At 40.9% G+C, this 27,600-nt stretch overlaps 1 protein-coding gene across 1 annotated transcript; it reads left to right on the plus strand.

The window, feature by feature from the left end:
* LOC139295416 (F-BAR and double SH3 domains protein 2-like) lies at positions 1-27,600 on the plus strand. The gene is given in 20 exon segments (XM_070917610.1): positions 1-23; positions 3,416-3,513; positions 9,073-9,118; positions 13,868-13,944; positions 15,498-15,642; positions 17,023-17,156; positions 17,352-17,406; positions 17,496-17,624; positions 17,716-17,838; positions 19,979-20,074; positions 22,608-22,724; positions 24,530-24,628; positions 25,181-25,381; positions 25,456-25,593; positions 26,090-26,173; positions 26,319-26,502; positions 26,586-26,809; positions 27,019-27,229; positions 27,341-27,405; positions 27,501-27,600. Coding segments are annotated over 20 exon segments (2,331 nt in total). The 5' UTR covers positions 1-2; the 3' UTR covers positions 27,585-27,600.

The raw sequence follows: 27,600 nt of genomic DNA on the forward strand, positions 1-27,600 counted from the left end.
GGATGCAACCCCCACCGAGAAAGGTGAGTTTTCCCGTTGTAGCCGTTGAAGCTAACGTTACTTGTCTGAAAACGTTCTCGACGAAGTGGTGCATATTTAATGGTTGAAAATGTACGCTTTGTTGCTGGTCGGCTGGCTTAAACGACAAACTTACCTTTTTACTCTGCAAATGTCTACTAGTTTGTTGTCTTACAAGTTTAGTTTGCTTCTGCTGTTTCTTTAAATAGACGCGAATGAAGAAAACTTGTTTTAAAAAAAGTCCCATGTGCCACAATTTTTAGGGAGAATAGCCCCGTTAACGTGCCCCGTTCCCTCTCGAATGCAGAGAGACGGTCCTGCCAAACACATTCAACGTATGACAATATATAGAGAAATAAATCCTTTTCTATATCGACAAAGCGCTTACAACTCCACATATTTTAAGACATAACGCTACTGAGGTGTTGAGTTACATCGGCGCTCAAGTGATTTACCAAGCGACTCTTAAGTTCAAGTAAATATCAGTTTGGTTCCCAGTGGTCCCACTGCCATCCGCGGTCTAACTAGTTGAGCGGAGCAAGATTATGGCAATCGCAGGTAAAACAAAAGTTAGGATTTTATCCAAATGAAATACAGTTTGAGCTTTTTGTCTATACCGATTTTGAGAGTGGATCCATATTCATTAAAAAGATCTCAAGTTAAGTCATGCTGTGCCATTTAAGTGTGTTTGGAGCTATGGAACTGTGAATTGACAGATTTTTGTAGGTAGTTTGGTGCATGTGTTTTCTCGCACAAGGGAAAAGAAGAAAAACAATTGTTGCTGTCACGTATTTATGCCTTAAGTTTAAACAGATCTACTAAGCTTAAGAGTAAACCAGGGTGTTAAGCGTTTTAGTTAGATAAATAAACGTTAAAACTCAAATCTTAGCAAAGTCTGGTTCTGTGCGAAAAAATGTTCCTGTGGGATCATATTTCAAAAACATGGCTCAGGAACTCAGAAAATTGACCATTTCTACCCCAGTACGTTTTAACTGGTAACTGCAGTCCAATAAACGGGGTTTGCTTATTGGTTTGTTTAATGTCAAAGATATGCGTAATGTTTGAAGATTTTTATGGCTCATAATTGGGTGTCTTTAGACATTTGGATTGCTTACCATAAAAGGTGAAGTAATAATTAAAATCTATGTTTGTTGTGATTTTGGCTTGATTAACAAGTAGGTGTTTTTGCTTGTGCCATTGCATTAAAATTTAAAAATCTAAATGCTGGAGAGAGCCCAGTATAACATAACATCCACATCATTAAATTTGCAATTATTGAGGTTGAATCTGGCTCATAATTGAAATAAGGAAGGATAAAAAACAGTGTTCCTGTTGACAATCAGGAATGCAACCTGGTCACTGCACTTCATAATTAATCTCATGGCCAGTTAGAAGCCCAGGGAGACTGACTCTCACCTTGATGAGAAATTAAGAGAAAGTTTAGCATTGGTCAAATGTACTGTATACTGTATGTAAAATATTCCAGAAAAAAGTTCTAAATTAACCAAACTTTTAACATGAGAGGATGTGTGAAGCTCCAAAATGAAATATGTATATTTCATTAAGTTTTGTGGAATTAAATTTTGTGTTCAGGAAAAAAAAAAACATTTAGATAGGAGCTTTAGCCTCATGTGAAAGTTGTAGTTCAGCACTTGCACTACATTTTAGGACCACTAACAATTGTTTTCATTATCTATTAGTTTGCTGTTCATTTTTGGATTAATTGTCTGGTCAATGAAATGTCAGAAAACAGTGAAAAATGTACATCAACATACTCCAGAGTGCTTGTTTTGAAATGTGAACTCAGTTACTTAAGTAGGGCTGCAACTAACGATTATTGTTAATCATCATTAATCTGATGGTTCTTTTGTCTATTAATCGATTAGTTCAGTAGTTTGTATTGTAATGCATCAGAATGCAGGGATGTCATCAAATTGCAGCAGCAGATCCTCACATTTAAGGAGCATAACAAGTGAATATTTGTCAGTTTTACTTGAAATATGACTAAAATAATTAATATATCTGATGGATTATCATAAACATAATATAAATATTTCCCTCCGACTAATAAGTAGAAAGACTCATTGAGTACTCAGTGATTTTAAATCATCTGCAGCCGTCCAAGTTTGATATCCACCAGCTACAGTAACTTGTTCTGTGACTTGAAGGATTGAAGATCGCGTAATTTGACATGAAATGGTGATGTCAGCAGTTAGAAAGTGTTGAAGAAGTACATTAATTATAGTCTATTCTAATGATTTAATAGCTAGGTAGCATGCTAATTAGGTAGGATTAATAACGAATAAAGAAAACAATAACTTCAGAGTTTACGGTGTGACCCAACCCTCTCGGGCTGTCGACATGAAGACCAATTACATCATTTGTGAAATAAGGAAGTATAGTCAGTCAGTGGTGACAGTACGTTGTTGATTGTGAAGTAGCCTCTTATGTGACACTGTCTGTTATCTCAACAGTGCTTCTAGTTTATCAGGAGATACAATAGAATAAGTCCGGAGGTATTCTATATTTTTCTTATTGTCATAAAATTCCATGAAAAAACCTTGATCCTAACATGTACAATCTAAAGCAGCCTGATGTATCTAATTCCTGTAGCTCCAAAAACTATTAAAAACAAATCAATAAGCCACACTGTTGCACTGGGTGACATGTTCCTTCATTACCATGAACACACTCACTGTGATTTATTTAAAGTCAATACCACGCACACCGTCCTGCTGCCCCAAATATTCACCAGAGCACCAAACAGGGATTAATCCACGTTTGAAAATAGTCCCCAACCAATGCACTATTTACTCCTGTTTGAGGAACGTTTGCTAAAAACTACAGTGACCAGCTGTTTTAGGAAATTAAACTACATGTTTGTGACCCGTTTTTAAAGATTTACATCTTCAGGAACCAAGGGTTCAGACTTTCATTTGTTGAATAAGAATAACACCAGCCTTTTAAGCTTGATGAGCGATTCTAACAAAGCGATTATCAGTTGATTTTGCTGATTATGTTCTGAGTTAATTGATTGTTTTATTTATAAAATGTCTCATAATTGAAGTGTTGACAACCCTCCCTGTTACCAGTGATGAGACCTGGTCACTGCGCTTCATGATTTATCTAACAGCCAATTAGAAACCCAGAGAGACTGACTCTCACCTGGCCAGAGCTACTGGGTGATAATGAGTGCAGCTCATTTCCACTAATACCAATTGTGAGCTCAGCTGAATCAACACTGGCCTCTTGAGTCATTGGTATACACATGGGAAATATTCTGTCAAACACCTCCCAAAATCTCTCTTTGTCTTTCTGTATGAGCTGAAGAAAAATGGTTTTAACTCTTGTGATTCTTCCTGATAAATAAGCCGTCTTGTGTTTCCCCCCCTGTCAGGTCCGGGTCACCCAGGAGCTGAAACACACTCATGCAGAGCAGATGAGCAGATTACACATCAAACACCAGACCGAGTGTGACCTCCTGGAAGACCTGAGGTGAACAATCAGAGGTCTAACTGTAGACGAGGTGGATTGCAGAGTACCGGATTTGTTCAAATATAACAACACCTGTTTCTGGAAAAAGACTTTCTGTAGAAACACTTTCAGTTTCCCAGAGATACTAACAAAGCGTCCTCATCCTTGAAGTGTTTTCTCTTGTAAAAGTGATGTGACGGTACTCCCATTAAAGCAGAACGTACATTTATGTAGCTTGTCACATACTCGCACTCTCCTGTCAGGCTCTTGAAGTGTTCAGAGTCATTTTCTCTGGCAGTTAACATTTTTCAGAGTGTCTTTTTGAGCCCCTCATCTTGACATTTAGTAATGCTGCTACTTCTTGGTCCGTTTCTGCAGGAGAGATGTAAATCAGGGCTTTGAATTGTAGAAGTTTTGGTTGATTTGAATGTTTTGTTTGTTCACGATGTGTAAAATCGAGTTATTACAACGTGCACAAATAAGTTATTTTTAGTCACGTAGGTTATGGCTACGTTGGCTGCTCTGAGTCCTGTGAACTCTGATGTGAGTAGTTGCACTATATGTTAACCTGCCACAATTTACAGGACTGTCGTGACTCCAGAGGACTATGGGACTCTGGCTATATTGTAGTGAATCTTTCGGTCGCATCTGAGTGAACCAGACTGAAAAAAGGCTCCTGGCACTGATCTGAGTTCTCAGTTTGTGTTTGTGGTTGAGGCATATTACATATTCACTCTCCCTTTAGCTCTGTTTTTGGTCTCCACCAACTCCTGAGGGAAATATCTGGCTCTTTAGCTGCTAAATGATCCACTATGTTCACCAGCTAGTCGCTAACTTTGTATGTCTGCCATTTATAGTGTTGAGCAGCTCGCGTGCAGAGGATATTTAGAGGCTTTTCTCGGAAAACGGCTTCCTGCTGAGGCCGAAATTGATGGTATGAGAGCGGTGTGAGTAAACGGAAACAGTAATGTTGTGGGCCACACAGCTAAACAATGAGCTGAATCTCACTGTAAAGCTAAGGGGAGCTTCAGGTGATAATTCTGATAATTTTTATTATAAAAATATAGATTATAGCCGCTTTAAAATGGATGTTGAAGCATCTGATACTGACAGTCCATAGCTGTATGGGATCACCTGTAATTTTTGAATATGCATAACGATCCTAAAGAACATGATGTTTCAATCATGTATTAGTCTTTCTGCATCTTGCAGGTAAAACAATCTTGACTGGTCCAAAAGCTTAAAAAAAGTCTATATTTTATGATTTTGGCCGTATCGCCCAGCCCAGACTTTCCACAGGAACATTTTCTAGCAAAATTACATTTCAATTCAATTCAATTTTATTTATATAGCGCCAAATCACAACAAAAGTCATCTCAGACAGACAGAGATGTATAGCAGCACCAGCAGTCGCCATAGCAACTATAATTATAATAACAATGGAATGGAAATATGACTGATAATAGTAGTTACAGCTGTAATAATAACTGGGATATGATTAATAATAGCAATAACAGCTCTAATAGTAACAGAACTATGACTAAAAATAATAACTTTAGTGATGGGAGTCAAGGGGGCCCATGGCAGCAGCAGCCGGGCATACCAGGACCACGATCCACAGGAACCTGCGAGACGAGAAAGCACAAAGAAACTCCAGGGAAGATATAAAGTTAGTAACATGCATTGGAGGGACATGAATGTGTAAAGATGGAGAGGGAGAGGAGGAAAGCTCAGTGCATCATGGGAAGTCCACCAGCAGTCTAGGCCTATAGCAGCATAACTAGGGGCTGGCCCAGGCAGTCCTGAGCCAGCCCTAACTATAAGCGTTATCAAAAAGCAAAGTTTTAAGCCTACTCTTAAAAGTAGAGAGTGTGTCTGCCTCCCGGACCCAAACTGGGAGCCAATTCCACGGGAGAGGAGCTTGATAGCTGAAGGCTCTGGCCCCTGTTCTGCAACCCTGCATTCTGGGAGCGCAGTGCTCTAGTGGGGTAATAGGGTACTATGAGCTCTTTAAGATATGATGGTGCCTGACCAGTAAGAGCTTTGTAGGTGAGGACAAGGATTTTAAACTCTATTCTGGATTTTACAGGGAGCCAGTGCAGAGAAGCTAATACTGGAGAAATATGATCTTTTTTCCTGGTTCCAGTCAGGACACGTGCCACAGCATTCTGGATCAACTGGAGAGTCTTCAGGGACGTATTGGGACAGCCTGATAATAGGGAATTGCAATAATCCAGCCTAGACGTAAACATGCGCTAACGAAACACGCTAAAAGACATGAAGAAACTCGCTAGCCAAACAACACTAAGGCTGCTAACAACCCATAATGCAACACTTTGTGTCGGAGCTGGTGTTACACTGCTATTCTCTCCATTCAAAGAGAACATCTGCTTTTGTGAACATGTAAATGTCTAGACCTCAAATATAATATGACCCCCACTTATTTAAGTGGAATTTCCAGAAATATTGTCTCAAGCCGGTATGTTAATTTTGGCCTGTATGTTGAAACATCCTGTGACGGTTAATTAAAGGGTTAGATCTGTTTATCCTTACGTCTAATTAAATGCAAGACAGATAATGTTATCCACCTACAATATGATGCAGTTTGTTGTCTTACACAGCTACAGAATCGATTAACTCCTCACTATCTGTCTGTGGTACTCTGATTTCTTGCAAATATTAGTAAATATTTCTTCTTGGTCTGGTTCCAGTGTGCTGGGATCGTTTGGGGGTTGTTTAACAGGGTTGTTCACTTGAAGAGCAGCTATCTGCAACTTAAACCCAAAAATGTACGTGTAATAGTGTTTAAATTCTAGGATCAGGCCGAGTAAACACTGGACACACGGACAGCTTTAGCTCTGTGTCCAGATGCGAAGGCATTTTAAAGGTTGAAAAGCCAAAGGTTGTGGTTGTGTTTTCAGCCTTAGTGTTGGGTTGAGTTGACAGCCTACTGGCTCCCCACTTCCTGTTTGTGGTTGGTGGCAGAGCTCTGAATCTTCAAACAGCTGGAAGTTAAGGTCATAGAGAGCTGCCAGATGTTCTGACTGGCCTGAATCGTTCACTGTGGGAGGCTCAGTACTGTTAGTCTGCCAGAAACAATGTGAAATTTGACTGGTATAGAATTCGCAAGGGTCACTCCCTGATCACGGACAAGAAATGATTCAGCAAACTGGAAATTGCATCTGCTTGTCAGCAAACGCTCTGTTTGGGGAAAATGACAGGAAGTGAGTGTGGGGGGCAGTGGAAGAGAGGGAGCCTTGGAAATGCAGTGAAGAGGAAGGGAGCAGGCTAGAGGAAGAGAGGGAAGCTCCCAGGAAGTGAGCCAGATTGTTTAGAGCCGGGGTGGAGCATATGGCAGTCAAGTCTCGACATGTTTAATGACTTAATGATGATTTTGCTGCAGTCAAGTTTTTCCCAGGGTGCTGACCTCTCTTCTTTTCTTAGACTTTTGTATAAATTTAACATGAGTTGTCGTTATCTTTGTTTATTGTAAATCAACCCTGAAACAGTCAAACACCAGTATAAAAACATATTTACTGACATACCTTGGATTTCTCAGCACATTTTATGATTTGTATATGTATTTATGAAACCAGTCGAACATTTTAAAACACCACCATCATAGAAGAGCCAATAAAAGCAAGTGGCTGTGCCTTAGCTACAGTAGCATCAGTAAATCTGACTACATACTACAGAACTACTACAGAATACTAAATTGTTCCACAAAATAAAACCTTCAATGTATCTAACGACTGACAGAAGTCCTCACTGAACTGAATGACTGTTATCAGTATGAATATCCGTGTTAAGCACCACAGGAAGAAGAAGGCAACAGAGGAGAAGATGGGGAAATGGATGGATTTTTTTATAGAGTGATTTTAATTTGAAAAATAAAGTACTTGTTTTGCAGTTTAATAATACTAATAATACTCAGTTACATCTTTGTCAGCTCTTTGTGACACCAGAAAATAGAAATATTCACTTTAGAAACATTCACGTCCTGCATGACCTGCTGACAGTCAGGGGAATTTGATTTCCCCACATGGGTCCTGATGATGCGATGATGACGCAGGATGACATCACCAAAACTGTCCAATCAATGAGTTACCGTCAGTCTGTACAACTTCACTGGAGTTTCCCTTGTTGTACCAAAAGAACTGAACTACACTTGAAGCACATTTTTAATAGGCTTCTGTTAAGCAATTTGAGTGTTTATGCTTCGGAGTATCAGAGGCTTTTTAAGAGAAATGGTATTTATAAAGTGCCTCAGTTGCACAACTGGACATACTTTCTGTTGGAGCTGGATGTGGGGTGGCGCAGACCACCTGACAGTGTTAGACTCTAACAAACATCAGGCACCGCAACCATGTTGTGTTTGGCAAAGGAAGCTGTGTTTAGGGGGCAGAAAACACACCACTGTACCATGTTGGCTCTCTGTTACATGATGCATGAGGAGTGTTTAAAAGCACCCACAAATCTGCAATGTACTGGATACTACAAATACTGCATTTACGTAATAGTAATATCTTATGGGGTGAAAAAGTCATCTTTAATTTGTGATTACAAATGAAAATATACTAGTACAATTATCTTGGCCAGAAATGAAATAGAGACGTATTGCTGCCTTTTAAAACATTTTCAACAGATTCTTTCTGTCTTTGTGGCTCTGCACTTCAGTTTGTAGTCCGGACCAAACCCTCTCTGACAAGAGAGAAACTTCTGGTCCCTCCAAAACATTGCTTTCTCAGATTGTTTGGCTAAGTGGGAAGATTTGGAATTAATTTGCTTTGATTTACCAGCAGAGTTTACAATGGGTCGTCACCTACAGAGGCATTATTATATAGATAGACAAACCAATGGAGAAGGCTTTTAGGTGATCAGAAAGGGTGGTGTACGGTGCAGAGTTTAAACCCCCTGATCTTGATGAGCATGTCAGGGATTGGGTACAGAGAAGTAGAAGGACGGTTTAGTGTCACTTCTGATAATGTTGGTGAGTCGTTTAAACACCTCTGAACACACATAACCTTGAAAACAAAGATTTCTTCAGGTATCTCCAGGTCAGGGACAACTTTGATAAAGAAATTAAACAAGTTGAGGATAGTAAACCAAATTTGGTCAACATGTATAGAAAATAAAAGACAATTATACAATAGAATGCAAAACCCCAAGTATTCCCTGACAGTCCAGATCGTATTGGCATGAGATCGCTAAAGACATAATGACAATATTTGGAGTAGAAGGTGCTCTTTTGTCACATAAACCCAGATTAATTTGTGGCACGGGATGAATATTGATATCTCTTTAAAATACGTTTGGCTGCTAGCAAGAAAAACCACCTCAACCAAAGACGGCTGGACTGAAATTATCAAAGAAATTTGTTTTATGAAGAAACTAACCTTAACTTTAACACTATGATTATGAACAGTATGTGAAATACTGGAAACATTTGACCAATACTGTATATTATGTTGTTTTTTTACTGTAATGGCTGTTTCAATATTTCTTTTGTTTTTGTGTCATCCTTAGTTGCAATTTTAAGATTACATCATTCATTACACAATTTCTTTTTCTTCTCTTCAGGACTTTTAGCCAAAAGAGGGCAGCTGTAGAGAGGGACTACGCCCAGGTAAGTAAATCTAAACTCTTTGTCGTCTTTCTCGCGGGCGCTACTGATGCTTGTTGACATCATCACCGCGCTGCCTTGTCATTTGTGTTGCTAAAAATACAGTCAGTTCTTACGATACTGTCCTCCAAAGACGGCATTTGACAGTGGGGTTGAGGATGTGGCCCTAAGAAAGCTCTTTGTTCTCATGTGGCCAGATAGCTCATGAATGGTAACCAGCCACAGAAAAAAACACCACAACTGAGAGAGAAACAACATCCACGAGTGATCCACTGGCTCGTTTCCTCCTCGCTGTGTTGTTTTTGCCCGCAGCTTCCTGGAGACGTCAATCGACTGTCTGAAAGTCCCTTCTTGCCTCCTTGGCTGTATTGAGGTTTTGCAGCCCCGTGAGGAATGTCCACCACCACTGTGAAGAGAGGGGGCCTGTCTGTAGCTATCCAACTAGCAACCTTACATGTCTGTTTCATCTATATGTGCATCTGGTCCTGAGGGGTGTTTCATGTTGGCTCAAGCTGGCTCAGAGAAGCAGATCTTATTGTAAAAAGCCTGTCTTAAATGAGGGAGGCAAACAAACTGAACCAGGATCTGTTTCATAAAGCCAGCGTGGAGCTAATGTGATCAGATTGAGTCAGGTCTGGTTTATTTCATGACTTTGAGGTAGACCTGAGACATCAAGCACTGATCACATCAATCCACAGTGAAGAAAACTGACATAATATATGTATAATGTGGAGAATATAATAATATACAAAGCAAAGGATACATTTTGGACATGCCATGTACCATTAAGCAACTTTGAATTATCAAATAGGACCGCAGACAGGTAATTTATTCAAGAGCGAGAAAATAAGATAATTAGCATTTCTAAGAGACTAAAGTTGGAGGATATTTCTTGGTTTGTACAAGCAACATATCACCTCCTGTATGGTAAAAATACCTTCACATTATCCGTGTTCCCCTCTTATATTTTAAGTAAATGAATTTCTCTCAGACATTGTACAGTTTAAGACAGATGTTGGCCTCCAATTGGTCACTAAACAGAAAGTAGTAGTAGTTCTCCTTCACGTTGTGGCCATTCACTTGATCCGTACAGTTTGAGCTTAAAAGTCGCAGAGTCACTGGAGATGCAGAAAGGCAGATTAAATCGTGTAGTGTGAGTTGTTTCATTCTGGCAGTTTGATTGTAACGCTGGTGAAGTTTGAGCTGAGCTAAGCCTGAAAACTTATCAGGTTAGTCTGGTGGGGAAGTTTCCATGGTAACTGAGGTCAAACTTATTTTAAAAACTGCTGTTATGAAACTGTATTTCCTGAAAATAAACCTCTATGGAACACCTGGGTCTTTATCTAAAATGGACTCATTGTGTTATAAACACAGTTGGGGTTGAACATAAACCTTAAAATGGATCACAGCCAGTCAAACTCTGAATGTACGTAGATTACAAAGCACTTGATCTCTGGTGAGGAGAAGCTAAAAGGGGAAACGGTGTGTTTCTGACTCCTGCGGTAGAAAATCTCCAACACCTGTTTGTACATTATTTATAATGCTTGGCTGGGTCCGTGTTATTGTGTCACCTCACATAAAATATTTACATTGTCTCAGAACAAGGAACGAGAAGTAGGAGTACTGTAAAGACTGCTATTTCAGTGATCCAGCAAAATAACCTATCTGTAATTATTACCATCAGTTGAACCAGAGCAGCAACAGGAGCAAAAAAGTGAGTCTTTACTGTGGTACACACCCTCCTGGACTACCTCCTGATTGGCTACATAGTCGATTTAAAATTGTGAGCATGTGTCTGGCAGCTGAATCATCAGTGTAGATATCAGCTGGTCTACGAGCCAACGAGGAAGAGAAACAATGGAATAATCAAACGAAGGCATGTGGGTGTCCAGTGGAGGGTCAAGATCAGCCTGCAGGCTAGAGTTTGCACCCCTGTGCATGTGTGTTTTATTGGATATGCATGCCCACGTTATACCACTGTTTTAAAAGTCAGATTTGAGTACTGTGTCAGAAATGTCTTACCATGTTCAATCAGCGTGTTGTGAGTTGGATGGAAGTTGGATGAGAGGATGACTGGTGATCTTTGTGTGTATTTCAGAGTATTTCACCATAGTTTCATCAGACCCAATTTCATCAAATCTCAAACGTCTTAGACCATGTGGCCTGAGGCCGATTTAATCAATGATTTTGCTAATCGTTTAATCACTTGAGTCAGTTTTCTCTGGTTTTGGACTGTTGGTCGGACAAAGGCAAGACGAGAAATTTGAAGATGTCAACTTGGGCTTTGGGAAATTTGAAACAGGCTTTTCTGACATTTCATGGAGAATAATCGAGAAATTATTTTAAAGATGAATCTATAATGAAAATAATTGTTAAATGGAGACCTAATGCCTAAAGTTAGTAGGGGAATATGATGTGGACTCAATGCTGTTATGTTAGTCATTAGGAGCGGGCAATATGATGATGTATACTGTTAGAGCTAAAACAATTAGTCGATTGATAGATAATTAAGCACCAGATATTTTAGTCGTTCATTGTTTGAGTCACTTTTCAAGCCAAAATACCAAAACATTTGCAGGCAACAGCTTCTTAAATGTGTTTATTTTATGCTTTGTTGATTTGACAAAACGAGCAGTCTGAAGATGACAACATCTTCTTTTTATGGGCATTTTTCCGACTTTTCTTACATTTTATAGACAAAACAAAAAAGTGAATGGGTTAATGGAGAAACTAATTAATCAGATTAATCGATTAATTCCAGCTCTTGACTGAAGAAAATGTCTTCGTTGTGTGCCTCAGTTTGAAAGGTGTTCTGTGTGTCTGGGTTGTGCTGCCTGTTAGTTATGTGATCAATTAGACACCCGCTGCCAATGGTTGAATCAAAGTGGGTCAGAGTGTCTCTGGAACACTTCGTTCCCTTTGGTTACACCCCCCACTTTTCCTTTTTTTTTTTCAAACCTCTTCTCTTTACGCGCCTTTTTCTGGGTCTCTTACACCTGCAAGCTGCTTTAGCCATTAGCCGATTGCTATTCAAATCACACAGTGTGATAAAATGTCCTCCTCTGTGTGGCTCTTCCTCTGCCGTCCTCGCATCCCTCCTCCTCCTCCTCCCCTTCCCTTGTTCCCATCACACTATTCAGGCGTGTCCGCTAGGCTAGCTCAGTTGGCGATTCTCTCTCAATCTGAATCCCACAATGGCGGCTTTGAAGCTTTGGCACCAAGATCACCAAGACCATCGAGTTCAGAACCGTGGCCTAGCCTGCCTCAGGACCGCATAACAGGGCTCGTCTTTTCACAGTGGACAGAGGACGGATAGATGGGCTCATTTCCTTGATTGGCACTTGTTGGGGCCTAAAGCACAACTCTCTCGAGTAAGCAAAAACAAAGCCACAAAAGCATAAAAAGTGGTGTCTCTTTTTCAAAAAATGGATAACATGTAGTGGACACCCAGCTTCTATTAGTAATAATAATATAATATAAATCCTTTTTCCCCATGGATTTCATTTGTCTGTCCACCAGGATCAATACTTCAGTCTTTGTCTTCAGTTTTGTTTGTTACCCAAAGAGCCATTTTAGGTCCTGTGATTCTCAGCTTTAGAATAATTGAATAGTTGTATTACGTGCAAAACTTGCATAATAACTTTTGCGTTTTTTGATTTTTCTTATTGATATTCTGTGGATGTAAGTCAGTTTCCTTTTGCCTTTTCTTGACACACTGTTTGACACAAGTTGGTATATAAACTAAATATTAGGGTTATTTCAGCAGTGTTGTAGTTTATTCTGAGCCCATGTTTTTTTGTAAACACCATTTTAAAACTGTAGTAACAGCTGAGATACCCTGACTTTTAGTCACTAGCACAGGTCAAGCTCCGAAGATGCGACCTCCTACAACTCCCATAATGCAACACAATGGCATCTTTTCATCCTCCTCCCTCCCTGCCTGGTGAAAGTCCACATCTTTCCACGCTCCCAGTTTGACACCCAGGCTTTCTGTCTTTACTCGTGTTAGTAGGTTTATTGTTTTCTTCATTGTGGTTTAAATCAAATAGTTATGGTGACGATTTCTTTGTTTAGAAGGTGACTAAACCCAAATAAATAAATATTTTATACCAACTACAAAACAAAATAGCTCAATTAAGCCAATTAGCTTTTAGGAGTCTTGCTAGCTAGCAGCATATAGCAATCAGTTTATTCTGGTTACAGCAGAAGTACATTTGTCTGACATACCAAACATACACTCAACACCAGAGATATCCTCCTTACTCTGTTTACTCTGTCCTCTGCTATTTTGGCTCTTCAAAGGTTAACCTCACTGTTGGCAGAGGTGGAGGAACCTAATATATCTCCAGAGGTGAATGTGGTCTAAATAAATTACATTTTTCTTCCAAAAATGAGCCTACGTCAGCATAAAAACCAGCAAGTGAGCCGACCTCTAAACTCTGGTTAACAGGTGAACGAGTACATGCAGTGTTGAATCTTTCTACACAGTGACTGACTGTAACCAGAAAGTACTTTTTAATGAGTGTGGATTTTAAATTAGTGCGGTGTGTTGAAGAAAAGTCTGTATTTTTATCGACGCTTTCTATGCTTCTGTCTTCATGCTCTGGCTGTAGAGGTGGTTTATAGGACAAGGTCAGGGGGGGGCACGGTCTTCCGAGCATGTCCTATGTGAAGATGAGACACAGGAAATGTGTGTTGGTGTCAAAGGTGAAAGGTCATCCCTGCTTTTGTCTCTCACCTCTTCTCTCCCAGGCCCTCCAGAAGTTGGCAAATCAGTATCTAAAGAGGGAATGGCCAGAGAGTCTGACAGAAGAACAAGCAGACCACAGGTAACGGCTTCATCGTCTTTTTCCACTGCGGGTACATGATGTTGATCAGGCGTGTCATCTTAAATGTCCTCTGTCAAATCAAAAGCGTATTGTGTTACATGCTTCATAGCTCTAAACAGGGCTGCACAATTGAAAACAGAGAATCTAATTTCTTTCCCTGCAGAAATGAGATCATGACTTTCTCCCACAATTCACAAATGCATTTGCAGTCCATATCGTCTTCATGCAGACAATATAAACAATATTATCTACATGTTTTCCTAAAAATAAATTGTAACCATCACACAGTTCACCTGTAGCCAGATGTTACCTGTGCCTCCAAAACACAAGACGCCTTGTCCAGTTATTAACAGAGGCTGCGTTCACAATGTTCAATCCATTTATATGCCAACCATTTTTCCACCTTCAAACTGCAGCAGGTAAGATCGTCGCAGTCTGTAGGCTCAGACTGTTGATGATGAAGTCAGTCCCGGGCCAGAAACTACATTTTTGCACAACTTATTTACATTTATCCGCCTCTCAAACTCTCATTAGCTTCAGATATGGATGTGTTGCACATTTTCTTTTTCAGACTATTTGAAAATGATGAAAACTTTTATATGAATAGGCCTAGTTGCATTCAAGATTTGCGATGGATTATTTATACATGTAGATTTTAGGTTTGCCTAGAAAGAAATTCTACAAAATACATTTCATCAGATTTCTGAGGTTGTAAAATATGACGTCTCATCACGGAGCGGTAACACAACTATTCATTGACATCTGTGACTGTGAGTTCACAACAGCCTCATAATCAATAAATAAAACGAGCGAGTAAAACAACAAAGATTCACTCAAAGTAACTTTTACTCCGGTTTTACTCAAATCAAACCTTGTCGCTGACCTTTCGGACTTCAAAGGGGTCGAGGGTCAACTCCTAGAAGGTGAATAGTTCACTAAAGCATCATAACAATAAATAACCGGCAAGTCTTCAGTGAAGCCTTTATGGCCTCATCGACAGTGAGACATCGGTTTGTTTGTAAGCCTCACTTGGTTTCTGCAACGCTGACACGTTTTTAAAGCAAAAATCTCTCTTTTTAAAGCCGTTTTCAGCTTCTTAAATGTGAGGATTTCATGTTTTTCTTTGTCATACATGAATATCTTTTGGGTTTTGGACAGTTGGTCAGACAAAAACGAGACAACTGAGGACCTCAACTTGGGCTGTGAGAAATTATAACAGGCTTTTTTTTACTATTTTCTGACATTTTCTAGACAAAATCAGTTAATCGAGAAAATAATTCGCAGATTAATCAATAATGAATCCTTCCTGTGCACATTTTGTCATGTGTAGTAATGTATGCTTGTCATTTGTTGATGTACCATAGGAAGAAATCAGAAGCGTTTGTTTTGATGCAGTGGATCTCCCTGCTAATGAAAACAGGGCAGAATTATAAAAATGAGATCGCACAGAGGCCTGAATGGAGATCTTGATCTTATTTCTATTGATCGTGATAGTTTGGTTACAAGAAACGAAATTACAGCCAAAAAGTGATTCTTTCGTTTGTTTGGTTTAGGAACATGTATTGTGTATGGAGGGCCTATTTGGAGGGCACAGTCCAGATCACCCAGTCCAGAATCAGCGCCTGTGAAAACTACAAAGTCCAGGTTGCCGATCCAGCCAAGACGGTCAGACTGCAGAAGGAACAGCAGCTGAGGAAGGTAATACGGGTCAATCTTACCACTCTGCTCAGGTTTCAGGCACTTGTGTCACTTTTTATTCACACAAGCGTTTGCACAGCTCCACTCTGCTGCTCTGATCCTTCCAAAGGGCAGCGACGGTGGCCTGAATGTGATGGAAGGTCAAATAAAATGGGTTTTGGAAGATGATACTGACATTGTTTGTGGGCTAGAGCTGCATATAGATAACATTTTAGATGAGTTCAGACATTTTTAGTGGTATGTGCACAAAATTACCAGACTGAAGTTTCCCCAGATTTGTATTAACAGTACGTCCACTAAAAGTGCTTGTTTTTGCCAATGACAGGCTCAGATCTTTATTATAAGAGTCTGACAGCATTATGGAAAGGATCCCTACAGAGAGAGACCTCTTTGTTAAAGAGTGAGATGACTTACTGACTCACATTTCCACCATCATCTGACCTCTCACAAGATTTCGGGGCAACAATAGGTCATCTTCATAAATGATAGTCCCTGACCCTTACTGGGCAGGTCTATCAGTGTTTGCAAAAATTATTATTCATACATTTTACCTGCCTGATGTTGAGGTATGCTACTCTACATACACTGTTCAGATAAGAAAAAGTATGTGATAGTACAGTAATTCAAACAAGTACAGCCACAAAGCATCTGTTACACATTTGGATGAACTGAAAACGCATGTTTATGCTTGTACAACATGAAAAATGTCAGCAAAACAACTTAGAATTCAAAACTATATCTGAAATGTTTCCTGTTGATATTGGAGCTGCAACAGAGCCGAAACTCAGCTGTTAATACTCTCCACTGAAAGCCATAATGATAATGATTAAGAGTAGCAGCAGCAGAAGAAGAAGCAGCCATATTCACATGGTCTTCCTCCTCTGGTCAGTGTCACTTCAGAATCATTTCCAGTGGGAGCTTCACGTAAACAGCCTGTGTACTTCTGATAAACAGTGCAATAAACAATCTGCCGATCGAGGACAGAAGTCACAGCAGTTGCTCTCATCATTAATGACTGCTGTCAGCCCAGCATCTGTCTCAGTCTGATTTGGAGCACTGTACTGGTCTCGAGGTTAAGCCTGTTTCCTGATCACGAGGTCTGAGTCCACCTCGACTCTGTACTGAAATGTAACTAGCGCTGCTCTCTGGTTTCTGCTGGCCATGTTCCTGCAGCCTACAATGCTGCTCTTGTTTGCACTCACCTTTTTAGGAGAAGCCATTATAGCTCCTGCATCCCACATTACCCACCACATGTGTTCTGTAGATATGGCTGAGAGGAATTTGCTTATTTTTCCGGTGGTGCATTGCAGGAATATTAATTTGCGTAAATGTAAAGTTATCTCGTTTTTTCTTTGTGTGTCTCCAACTTACCATTCTCAGTGTATTGATCAGCTGACGGTGGTTCAAGCCGAGCTGCAGGAGTCGGTGAAGGAGCTGACGAAGAGCAGGAAGAAGTACCAGGAGGCTGAGACGATGGCTCAGGCTGTCCGAGAGAAGGCAGAGCTGGACGCCAAGTATGAACCAAATGACTCTCTTTGATTGGTTACAGTGATGGTATTCATGGGTTTACAAGCAATTGAACATGTGTTGTATCTGCTGCCTGTTAAATGCCACATTTTGATCAAAATTTTTTTTTAGAGATATGCTGTTTGTATACCATACCTTATACCAGAAATAATACCACGTCTCTTGTCTTTACTTGTGTTCAGGTCTAAGTTAAGTCTCTTCCAGTCCAGATCCAGTCTTCAGAGGGCAAGCGTAAAGGTATGAGATCGTCACATCCAAAATAACTGCTCTACAGTTTGTGACATTTTGGTGCCGCAGTCAGCAGCATGAACTGTTTTACATTTCAGCTCAAAGCCAAGAGGAGCGAGTGTAACTCCAAAGCCACCCACGCCAGAAACGACTACCTTCTCACGCTAACAGCCGCTAACGCTCACCAGCAGCGCTACTATGACACAGACCTCATGGACTGCATCAAGGTGAGGACGTTCATTCTGAATGGGTGGCTGGATGACGGGAGCAGGAGACAGACACGTACTGTAAACTTGTACTGTTTGTCTGGTTCTGCAGGTCTTAGATGGCAGAATCTATGAGCAGGTAAAAGACTACCTGGTCTCACTGTGTCAGACTGAGCTGGAGAGTTACCAGGCTGTCCACAACACCTTCAACCACCTCTTGAACAGCTCAAATGGGGTAAGTCTTCAAACCTCACTTTTGCATCCATCATAAGGATGTCCTGATGGCTCCAATCCCTGTTGGAGTCCTTTTAATAATGAGTATTATCTAAATGACACAGCTGCCCCGTGCACGCTCAAACCATGACCGGAAAGTAAGATAAGAACTTACTTCATCTTAAAAGAAATGTTTGTGCCAAAGATAGCAAACATAAATATATAGATAGCAGCAGAAGATATGCAGTGTGGATTTGTATTTAGCCTACTAAATTTGGCTCACCTTATTTTTCACGAGCTACAGGTTCCAAATCCTGAAGGTCCTGATTCAAAAACACTAATGATGATCAGCTTAAACTATTACGATATGATTTAACGTTTAACTGAGAGAATGCAGCTTTGACGTTACGCTATAAGTTAAAGAGAAGACGTTTAATCACCGTCATGGAGTTGTTGGAACGACAAAAACACCCGCGATTGTACAGCAATGTTACACCGGCTGCAAGCAGTGCTTTAACTGGACATCAGACAAGTTTAATTTTGTTACTTGCAGAGTTTACGTTAACCAGCGAATGCGACAGTCAGCACTGGCTAAAAATGAGAAGCTGCTAAATGAAAGTTTTTTTTTTATACACTTCAGTTTGCTAATAAGAAAGAGAGGAGAGATAAAAGATAACAGATTTGTCAGCGTCAAAGTTTGGTTAATCCTTGTATTTTGTCAGTACTACACCACTGGCGTACCCCAATAGTTTTTACTCTCATTGGCAGTGAAATGCTGCAATATAGAGCCGGCTGTTCTAAAGCAGAGCGGTTTGCTGCAACACTCGCAGGCTGAAGTAGACAAAACACAGTTAAAGAGTAAAGAAAGGATCGGCATGTGATCGGGTTTATTTTAGCCCAGATACCGATCCTTAGGATGGGTTCGGGGCATCTCTAGTCCTTCAGTATCACTCAGTGAACTCCGCTGCCTCGCCGGCTGCTAATTAATTGGAAGGTTTGAGTTACCTCGGCGCTCCTCGGTTACATGCTCTTGAGCCGTTGTCGGCCTCTTTCAGTCTGCTTTGTTCAGGTCATCTTGCCTCTCTGGAGCTGGAGCGGCATTTTTAGCAGTGGTTACAGTAGTTCTCAACAGAACTCACATTTCAGCTCACGTGTGGAACAGATCTGATGTGTTGTTTGTGTAACGGGACTTTTTGATTTGACTAGACGACATGCTAATGAATGTTTGATTCTTTATTATGTTGGGTTTCGTGGTAGTTTCAGGATCTATTTCCCTGAGCAGCATATAGAAATCTGGGAAAACTAAATACATGTTCCACCTCTGGCTCTACTGGTCTACTGGGAGCAACATAATTGCTCTCAGATGCCCTAATATGCTTTCAAAGCAGTGAATAATATTGTTTTGATGATAATGATACCGGTTTGCTTTAATTGGATTGCTTTAGGATTATCAGGGATTATCACTTTTCAGAATCAGAATCAGAATCAGAAATACTTTATTGATCCCCGGGGGGAAATTGTACAATTTTTTTATTTGGTAAGATGTTTGCATTGGCCTCTCGTTGGCCTCACTGCAGTAAACTGGCAGTAACGGCCAATAACGCACTGGTCCACACTGCCGAGTTGGCTGTGTTACGAATATTTCAGATTTGACTACTGCAGTAACACCTGTGGCAGACAAATGATGGTCAGGAGAGCCTCGGGATATGACCCATATACTGACGGTCCCTGTGATATCATACTGATATCTTATGAGGAGAATATCATGAACTAACTGCAGAGTGGCTACAACAGAACGTATGTTCCTATATAACAAGATAAATGTTGATAAAGTCTCTAAATACAGACCTGATAACAGAGAAGTTACTTCAGGAAAATTAGTGTTAGAAGTTCTGACATGAAATATTTTACAGGACTTTGAATGATGAAGTAAATAAACTGCTCCCATATTTTATTTTATTTGTTTCAGGATGGTTGGGTGTGTTTATGACTTGTCCGCCTACTTTCCCCATTTGTCTGGAGAGCGTCTAGACACACAGTCCCCACAATATTATACTGATACTGATATAAGAGAAAAATATGATGAGCAGCTACGACAGAAAGTATGATAACTTAAATATATATTTCATCTTTTCCCTTAAAACACACGCGTGTGTTTGTAGGTACTTCAAGAGTTTCACCAGCAGCTGTTTGTACAGAAGAACCTCATGTTTCAGAAAGCTCAGGACTTCTTGTTCCAGCCCATCGATGCAGACACGGTAAGACCTGTTATATTATAAGTTATATTGCTAAATTCATAACATGTCAGATGTGAACAGTACAACACAGTGGTGGGGTACAGTATCTGCAAAGACATTCTTGTTTCCCAGAAGAAGAATCCTATTGACTTTGATGATCCCCTGACCCTTAATCTAGCGCCACCATCAGGTAGAAATTTACATTTGTTCAGTGCTTTGGTTTATGACCAAATGCCTAAGAAAATAATGACATTCCCATCAGCATCAGCTGTGTATAGTGCTCATTAGCAAAAACTAAGATCGTGAACATGGTAAACATCAACATTTTCATTGTGTGACTGGTAGCATGCTGATGTTAGCATTTAGCTCAAAGCACTGCTGTGTAGTCTATAGGTAAATTTATTTATTTATTCAGATATAGATATTTGTCAGACCTCTGCATTGTTTGTGTTTTAAACATTTTCTTAACATAGAGACCATTTAATAATACATATACAGGCAAACCATGTAAGAGACGCATACAAAGAGTTACACCAGGTCGTCTGGTAAACAGGTTGAACTCAGCTCAACTTCATCCGACAAAGTGCTGCAGTGGCCAATTAAACACATGCAGTTGCACATTAACATGATCAACTTCTGTTTATCTCGAGAATGTTGTAACAAAGTTTAAAACGAAGCCGCCTTGATAACTTTCAGGAGTTGTAAAATCCTTCGTCATTGTTTTATGCTTTAAACAGCCCTTGAGTGTTTTGGCATCCGCTAAACCTTAAAATTTATGGATCTGTTATTTAAACTGGACTTTCTGGATTGTATTTCATTGTTTCCCACCTGTACCTGGAGCAACATGGCCTCACCAGCGCAGCCCATTGGGGCCCCGTTTTTTTTTTTTAACGCAGTGCTGCTTTTCTGAATCTCCTGCTGTGGTTTAATCAAAACCTGCTCTCCCAGCTGCCTTGCCCAAACACTTGGGGCTCTAAAAATGTTTTGTTTGAAAAATTTGCATCTTATAACAGCAAATCCAACCTGAGTCATAGGCGCTAATTCAAGTGCATTCTGTTCTGCATTGCACCTTTGCACACCTGTTCATGAAGACCGTAGTGTCTCGTGGACTTGAATCTATTTCAGACGGTTTTCCATCCAAACTGGTCATTTATAGCATTTCTGCCTAAATCATAAATGTCACCTTCAGTCCCAAAATATTTTATTATCAGCCTTTAAGACAACCCTGGTGTGCAAATCTGCCAGTGGTTTATTGGTGGCTGCCGTGCATGAATGTAATGTATTGCCGTCTATGTCACACATACTTCTCTTGTAGCCAAACTAGTCCGTCGCCCAACTCCGCCGGTCCTCCTTTGCACTCTTCCTCTGCTCCGCTGGACAACACTGGACAATTTGTTCAAACTGCAAACGCTGGCGTTGTTTTCATTGGAAGTCAAACAAGCAGCAGCCTGTTCCTAAAGAAAACATTAGTGGTGGAGAGGCTTCCCTCCCTGCCCTCCCTCCCTTCCCTCCCTCCCCATACCACTTGCACCAGACGGAGGGATCCGGTAAGGAATAGAGCTGAACTGGGAGGGAGGGGCAGGAGGTAGGCCGGGCCCTGTGAACGGCCCAGCTGTGAAAAGGAGGCATTGTGAGTGGGCCTCATCAGAGTGCGCTGACCCTCCCCACCCCGGCCTTTTCCCTGCATACACACACTAATGCACTCACACTGCTGTTGTCATGTGTAAACCTCTTAACTCACATTTTAGGGATTTGTTTCAATATTAATATAGAAAGAAAAGTTCAATCTGAAACACTAGAATTAAATTAAAGAGATGTGAGGTTTTGATTTGACCCCCCGACATGGCCTTCATGAAGAGTTAAGTGAAGTTCTTCAATATTTCTCAGTATAAACAGATTTTTCTGCCTCCCTCTTACATAATTGAGAGTCAGCTATATGTAAGATGAATATGTTTGATGTACTACCTCAATGCAGCCGGCAGAATTGACCTGAATGAACGGTGAGACGAATGCTCTGTTCCAGCTCCTCTACTGTGTGTGTGTCTTTCCTACAAAGCACTTTTTAAACTGGGCACATGTAATATGTAAAGAGGAAGTTGCCACATTGACGTAACAGAAATGGTAAACATTACTTACACTGGTGGTTCTCTTACTGGCATTTGGGAAACCACAAGGCCCTCTTAAAAGTGTTCTAGTGGGTCATTAAAGGTGCATTAAGCAAGATTTTATTTATAACTTTCTTTTCACAAAGAATTAATTGTTTCTATGTGAGGTAATTTACAGTAAGGGGGTGATTTATTTGATCAAACAACCTCTGTGTGCAGAGAAACCTCATTGATGAAACTTTTTACTTTAGTTTGGATTGCTCAAATGATATATATAGACATTAGACAATGTCTTCCATGAACGACATTGAAGTTGTTGTGTGGGTTTGTTTACAACAACTTCAGTAACTGACTGGAACAAATCTGATTTCCAGTCAAATACAATAATTGATTAAATATTGGTATATGGTATATGGTCTCCATCACCTGCTCTCTGTGTGTGTTCGTAGGTGATGCAGCTGCAGAAAGAGAGTGGGACGGCGGAGGAGCACGGCCTCGATAAAGAGGCGAGGAAATGGGCGAGCCGCGTGGCCCGAGAGTACAAGAGCATCATCCACACTCAGAGGGTGAGGACCAGATCAAACTGATGAAGACATAGTGTTGTAGGCACAGCACAGAAACATAGGATTACTCCATTTAGTCAAATCCAAAGAAAAACACATCCAAATGACAAGAGAGACGTTGATGTTTGAGACTTGAGCATTGTAATACTGCTCTCTACTCTCTACTGCTCTAAAACTTGAGCTTCGAACCTTTTAGCAGTGATGTTCAGGTTCTTGTTGTAACGTTAAGAAGCCGACCTCTGTCCACTCAGGCTCCCTTTATGATTCAGTGTGTTTACATGCGCTTCAGTAACCAGATTACAGTCGGCCTTCTCCAGCAAACTGACTTCTTAAGCGTCATGTAAATGAGAAGCCTGGTTTCTGTAACCGGGGTAGAGCATTAGTTTTTGTGTTACTCATAAAATGTGATGCCTGGTCACCTCAGTTTCACACTTCGAGGCAACATCACATTTGTCCATCTTTGAGTGTTCAAACAGTGAATTGTTAAAAAAACCTGTCACGGTATCAAAGCAGTAAAGAACGCAAAGTAACCTGCCAAGTTGATTCTACAAGGAGGTTGTCAGGCCATAAATCAGTTAATCAATCACTTAACACATCAGCATTTTCCGTTATAATTTCCTCATACACACCAGGAACATTCACTGTGATGGTAGAAACAATACTGTGTTTTAATGTGTTACATCAATTGACAGTGACTACCAAAATGAACATTTACTGAAGTTTAACCTTTTATTAACTAAAACATCGGCAGCCTGAAGAGAGATGGCACCGTTTCCATAGCAATGATTTGAAGAGGCACCAGTTTCTGGAAGAGGGAGCAGGATACATGACAGCTGGTCCAGTGTGGACTTTAGGAACTGGTAGTAAACATTAGCTCTGGGGAATATTGTTGACTTTTCTTGTCTGTCCATGATATTCCTAGCCCTTTGTGATTTATGGGGTCTGGGATTATTGTGGATAGATTTTCAACACAAATATCAGTCTATGAATGGATAGAGGAGAGTGTTTGAGGAATATAAGAACCGTGTTGGTGGTACAGTCTGAGCTTTACCACAGTCAAAAAAACATGTTTATATGAATGGATTTTGTCTTTCCTGTTATTATTCTTTGTCTTCTATTTAGGGATTAATCATGCTCTGTTTTGGCGCTACTGTTCCCATAATGTGGGGTTTTTGGGAGATGTAAACAGGAAGTATAATGTTGTCATGGAGTCAGTTAGTTAGCAACTAACTGAGCCCTGTTTTTTTTTTTTTGCCAATATTTGTTTAGATTTTGGCAAATAGGCACCATTAAAAGTATGCTTTATTAGCTGTTTGCAGTGTCCTCACTTTGATACTAAAGAAAACTCAAAAACGTGATGATTCTCAGGCAAGTTCTGGAGTTACAAGGAGTCTTGTTTAATAAGTGGATATAATGATAGGCAGGCGTAAGTCACACTGAATCTAAACATGTGTATCATGTCTTTGTGAGTTGAGCTACCTGTTAATGACCAACAAATATATCTGTCCACTACACTTTGGCCTTTACTGTAAAGGTTGATAATAATAAACCTGAAGATCATAAAATCAGGATCATGTGTGAAGGAAAATATGATGAAGCAATACAACACAGGATGAGAGTTCATCAGTGACGTTTCTTCCAGTACATCAGGATCAAACAGGAAATTAGTCACTCTTTCTCAATCGAATGTCCTCAATTAAGGACTTTATTGTTCAACGGTTTCCGTCCTGTGTTGCTTTTGTTTTTGTAAAATACTTTTTGGGTGAAAGTATTAAGTGTCAGTTTTTCCTCTTGTGATCTGTTTTCAGGCCCTGGAGGAATATGGGACTCAGGAATCATCAGAGCAAAACAACAGTGAGCTGGAGACCAAGATGGAGGTCGCCAGGCAGAGTCTGCGGAGGGCAGAGGTAACCTGTGTGTCTCTGTGTGTGTCTCTGTGTGTGTCTCTGTGTGTGTCTCTGTGTGTGTCTCTGTGTATGTGTGTGTGTGTGTGTGTTCCTCTGTTTTCTCAATCAGTGTCCTATTACTTAAAGTGGCCCCAGTGCTCCACCTGCTGGTTAGAAAGATGAAATGACACAGATTAGGGTCTAACGCTGCTGTACTACAGGTCAAAGTTGTATTCACACAGTGTAGAGCTGCAAGGATTAGTCGATTTTATTGAGAAAATAATCATCAAATTAGTTGTAATGAAGATGATCGGTATTTAAAGTGCATATAATACAGTATATGATGAGTAATGTTGTTATCATTGTGGGCTACATTTAGTTTCAGAGGCTGTTTCACTCAAGAATACATATTCAGTTCAAACAACTATTAGTTGATTTTATATCATTATAAATCTTTTTTCACTTAGTCCGGACCAAATGAACCAATCTACAGGCATGAGCCAATTCAGTCATCATCTCAGCAAAACACATCGTGTGTTGACATGTTTATTTATTTGATTGTGTATTTTCCAGACGGTGAAGGTGAAAGCGGAGGCCCGTCTGAACTTGCTGAGGCAGGCGGGGGTCGCTGTTGAAACGTGGCTGAAGAGCGCCATGAACCAGGTGATGGAAGAGCTGGAGAACGAGCGCTGGAACAACCTCAGTACCCATGATCCTTCACTCTCTGTAAGACCCCCCAAAGTAGACTAATGCATAAATGCTCATTTAAACATTGTATTTTTTACATTATTCAGATTATCTAGTGCCTCCAGAATCATTATAATTAAACGCCTGTCATGTTTCTGTAGGGAACAGCAGATCTGGAGCGAGAGGATGAGGAGATGGAGATGGAGGACAGTGGTGAAGTGTTGGACGACAGCAGCTCCAGCCCCTCCAGCACCTTGAAAAACTATCCCCTCACCTGCAAAGTACTCTACTCCTACAAGGTACCGGCAGAATCCTTCCTGTGTGTATCTTTGGTCTTTGTTGTCATTACAGCACATACTTGTACATAATGTATGTATATATGTATGTAACTATGTATATTAACTATTTTATCAGTTTAAAGCAAAGTCAACAAAGTGTAATCAAACATGTTGCTGTATGAAGTATAAGCCACTCAGTTGCCAGTTTATTAGGTACACTTAGCTAAAACTGATGCAGTCTAACACATGCTTCATACATACTGCATCATTTTGAGCTGGATGGAACTAATAATAAACTGGCAGCTGAGTGTAAACCTAATTTAAATCCACACATCATGCGTCTCTGTTTCTACACCTTGTTTACATCAAGTGTAATCGAAAGCAGAAGTGATGAAAGCTGATTTGGTGAACGTGGACACTGACGTTCAGGAGACGACTGTGTTACTTTGCTTGTTTTCTTCTCTCACTTTATGTTCATGAAAACAACTTGCAAACTGATCTGTGTCCTTGTTTCCAGGCGTCTCAGCCAGACGAGCTGACCATTGAGGAGCAGGAAATCTTGGAGGTCATAGATGATGGAGACATGGAGGACTGGGTCAAGGTATTTATCCACACATCTGATCTATATTGTGGATTTGATTTCAGCGTTTTCATCTTGACTCATTTGTAATTTTGGATGACGTTTGTTGTCTAATTCCAAATTGTCCCTAGTCGTTATCATGAGTATATATTTTCTGCATTTCCAGGCCAGAAACCGCAGTGGACAGGTGGGCTACGTCCCAGAGAAATACTTGCAGCTGCCTTCCTCCAACAGCCTGCTGAGTATGCTGCAGGCTCTGGCTGCGCTGGACGCCCGATCCCATTCCTCCAGTAACTCCACTGAACCTGAAAGTGAACTACCAACCGGCTCTGTCAACGGAGACTCCAGCAGTGAGGGACACCTCTACAAACAGCCAATATTTTATTCTGTCAAATGCGTCTACGTCCTGCTATATCGTCCTTCTCTGTTGCAGTGTCTTTTGCGAAGGCCCTGTACGACTACGCGGGACAAACGGAGGATGAGCTGTCATTTCCAGAAGGCGCCATCATCCGCATCCTGAGCCGAGAGACCCACGAGGACGATGGTTTCTGGGAGGGAGAGTTTAACGGCGTCGTCGGCGTCTTCCCTGCGGTGCTGGTGGAGGATCTCACCGGTGCCAGCGAGAACGGGGACGGACAGAGAGATGGCAGTGCACAGGCATGTTGACGCTCATATACTTAAGAATGAGAAAGAAACTTGAGGTGTGTGACTGTTGTGAGGGATATGGCTATATCTTGATGTCACCAGTTAAATACGGCTTAATAAACGCGCCCTGGTTAGCAAAACAAGGCCAGTGTACGCTAACAGTTTGTACTATCACACGTCGTCACTGTGTAAATTTATATTTTTTTCCTGCTGTTTTCAAGGCGTCCCCCTCCCCTTTGGCCCAGTGCGACCGATCCCCTCGTAGTCCCTTCCAGCCGGGGCCTCTCCATAGCAGCCCCCTCCAGACGCCCACCATGTCCTCTCCTCAGTCGAGTCCCTGCAGCGCCACAGCCTCTCCCATTGGCCGACCACCCTCCTATCACAATGGACATCACAGGCCGCTGCCAGCGCCGCACAAAAGCCCCTTTCAGAGTACGAGTTACTGGTTTGTCTGTATTAAAGTAGTCCGTATGATGTCTGAAGGGTAGTAACCGCGTTGTTTTGGACTAACTGTTCGTGATGGAAAATCTGTATCCACTTCAGGTCCAGTCCAAGGCTCCCCTCAACCTCCCAAATACCCAGAGAGTAGCTCCGGCACCATTCGACCTGTGAGTAAACACACTGTGTTTGTTGTTCAGTTTTAGTCATATTAATAATCAGTTATTTGAGAGCGCTGTGTGTTTATGCTGCTTTATGTTTCCAGGTCCGTGCTGCTCCTCCGCCCCCGAAGCAGCATCCTCGTGGGCAGGTGAAGCGGAGGGAGGAGGTGGAGATCACGCTGGTGTGAAGGCTGCACCCTGGTG

Source organism: Enoplosus armatus, chromosome 13 (genome assembly GCF_043641665.1).
Source record: "Enoplosus armatus isolate fEnoArm2 chromosome 13, fEnoArm2.hap1, whole genome shotgun sequence".
Taxonomy (NCBI): Eukaryota; Metazoa; Chordata; class Actinopteri; order Centrarchiformes; family Enoplosidae; genus Enoplosus; species Enoplosus armatus.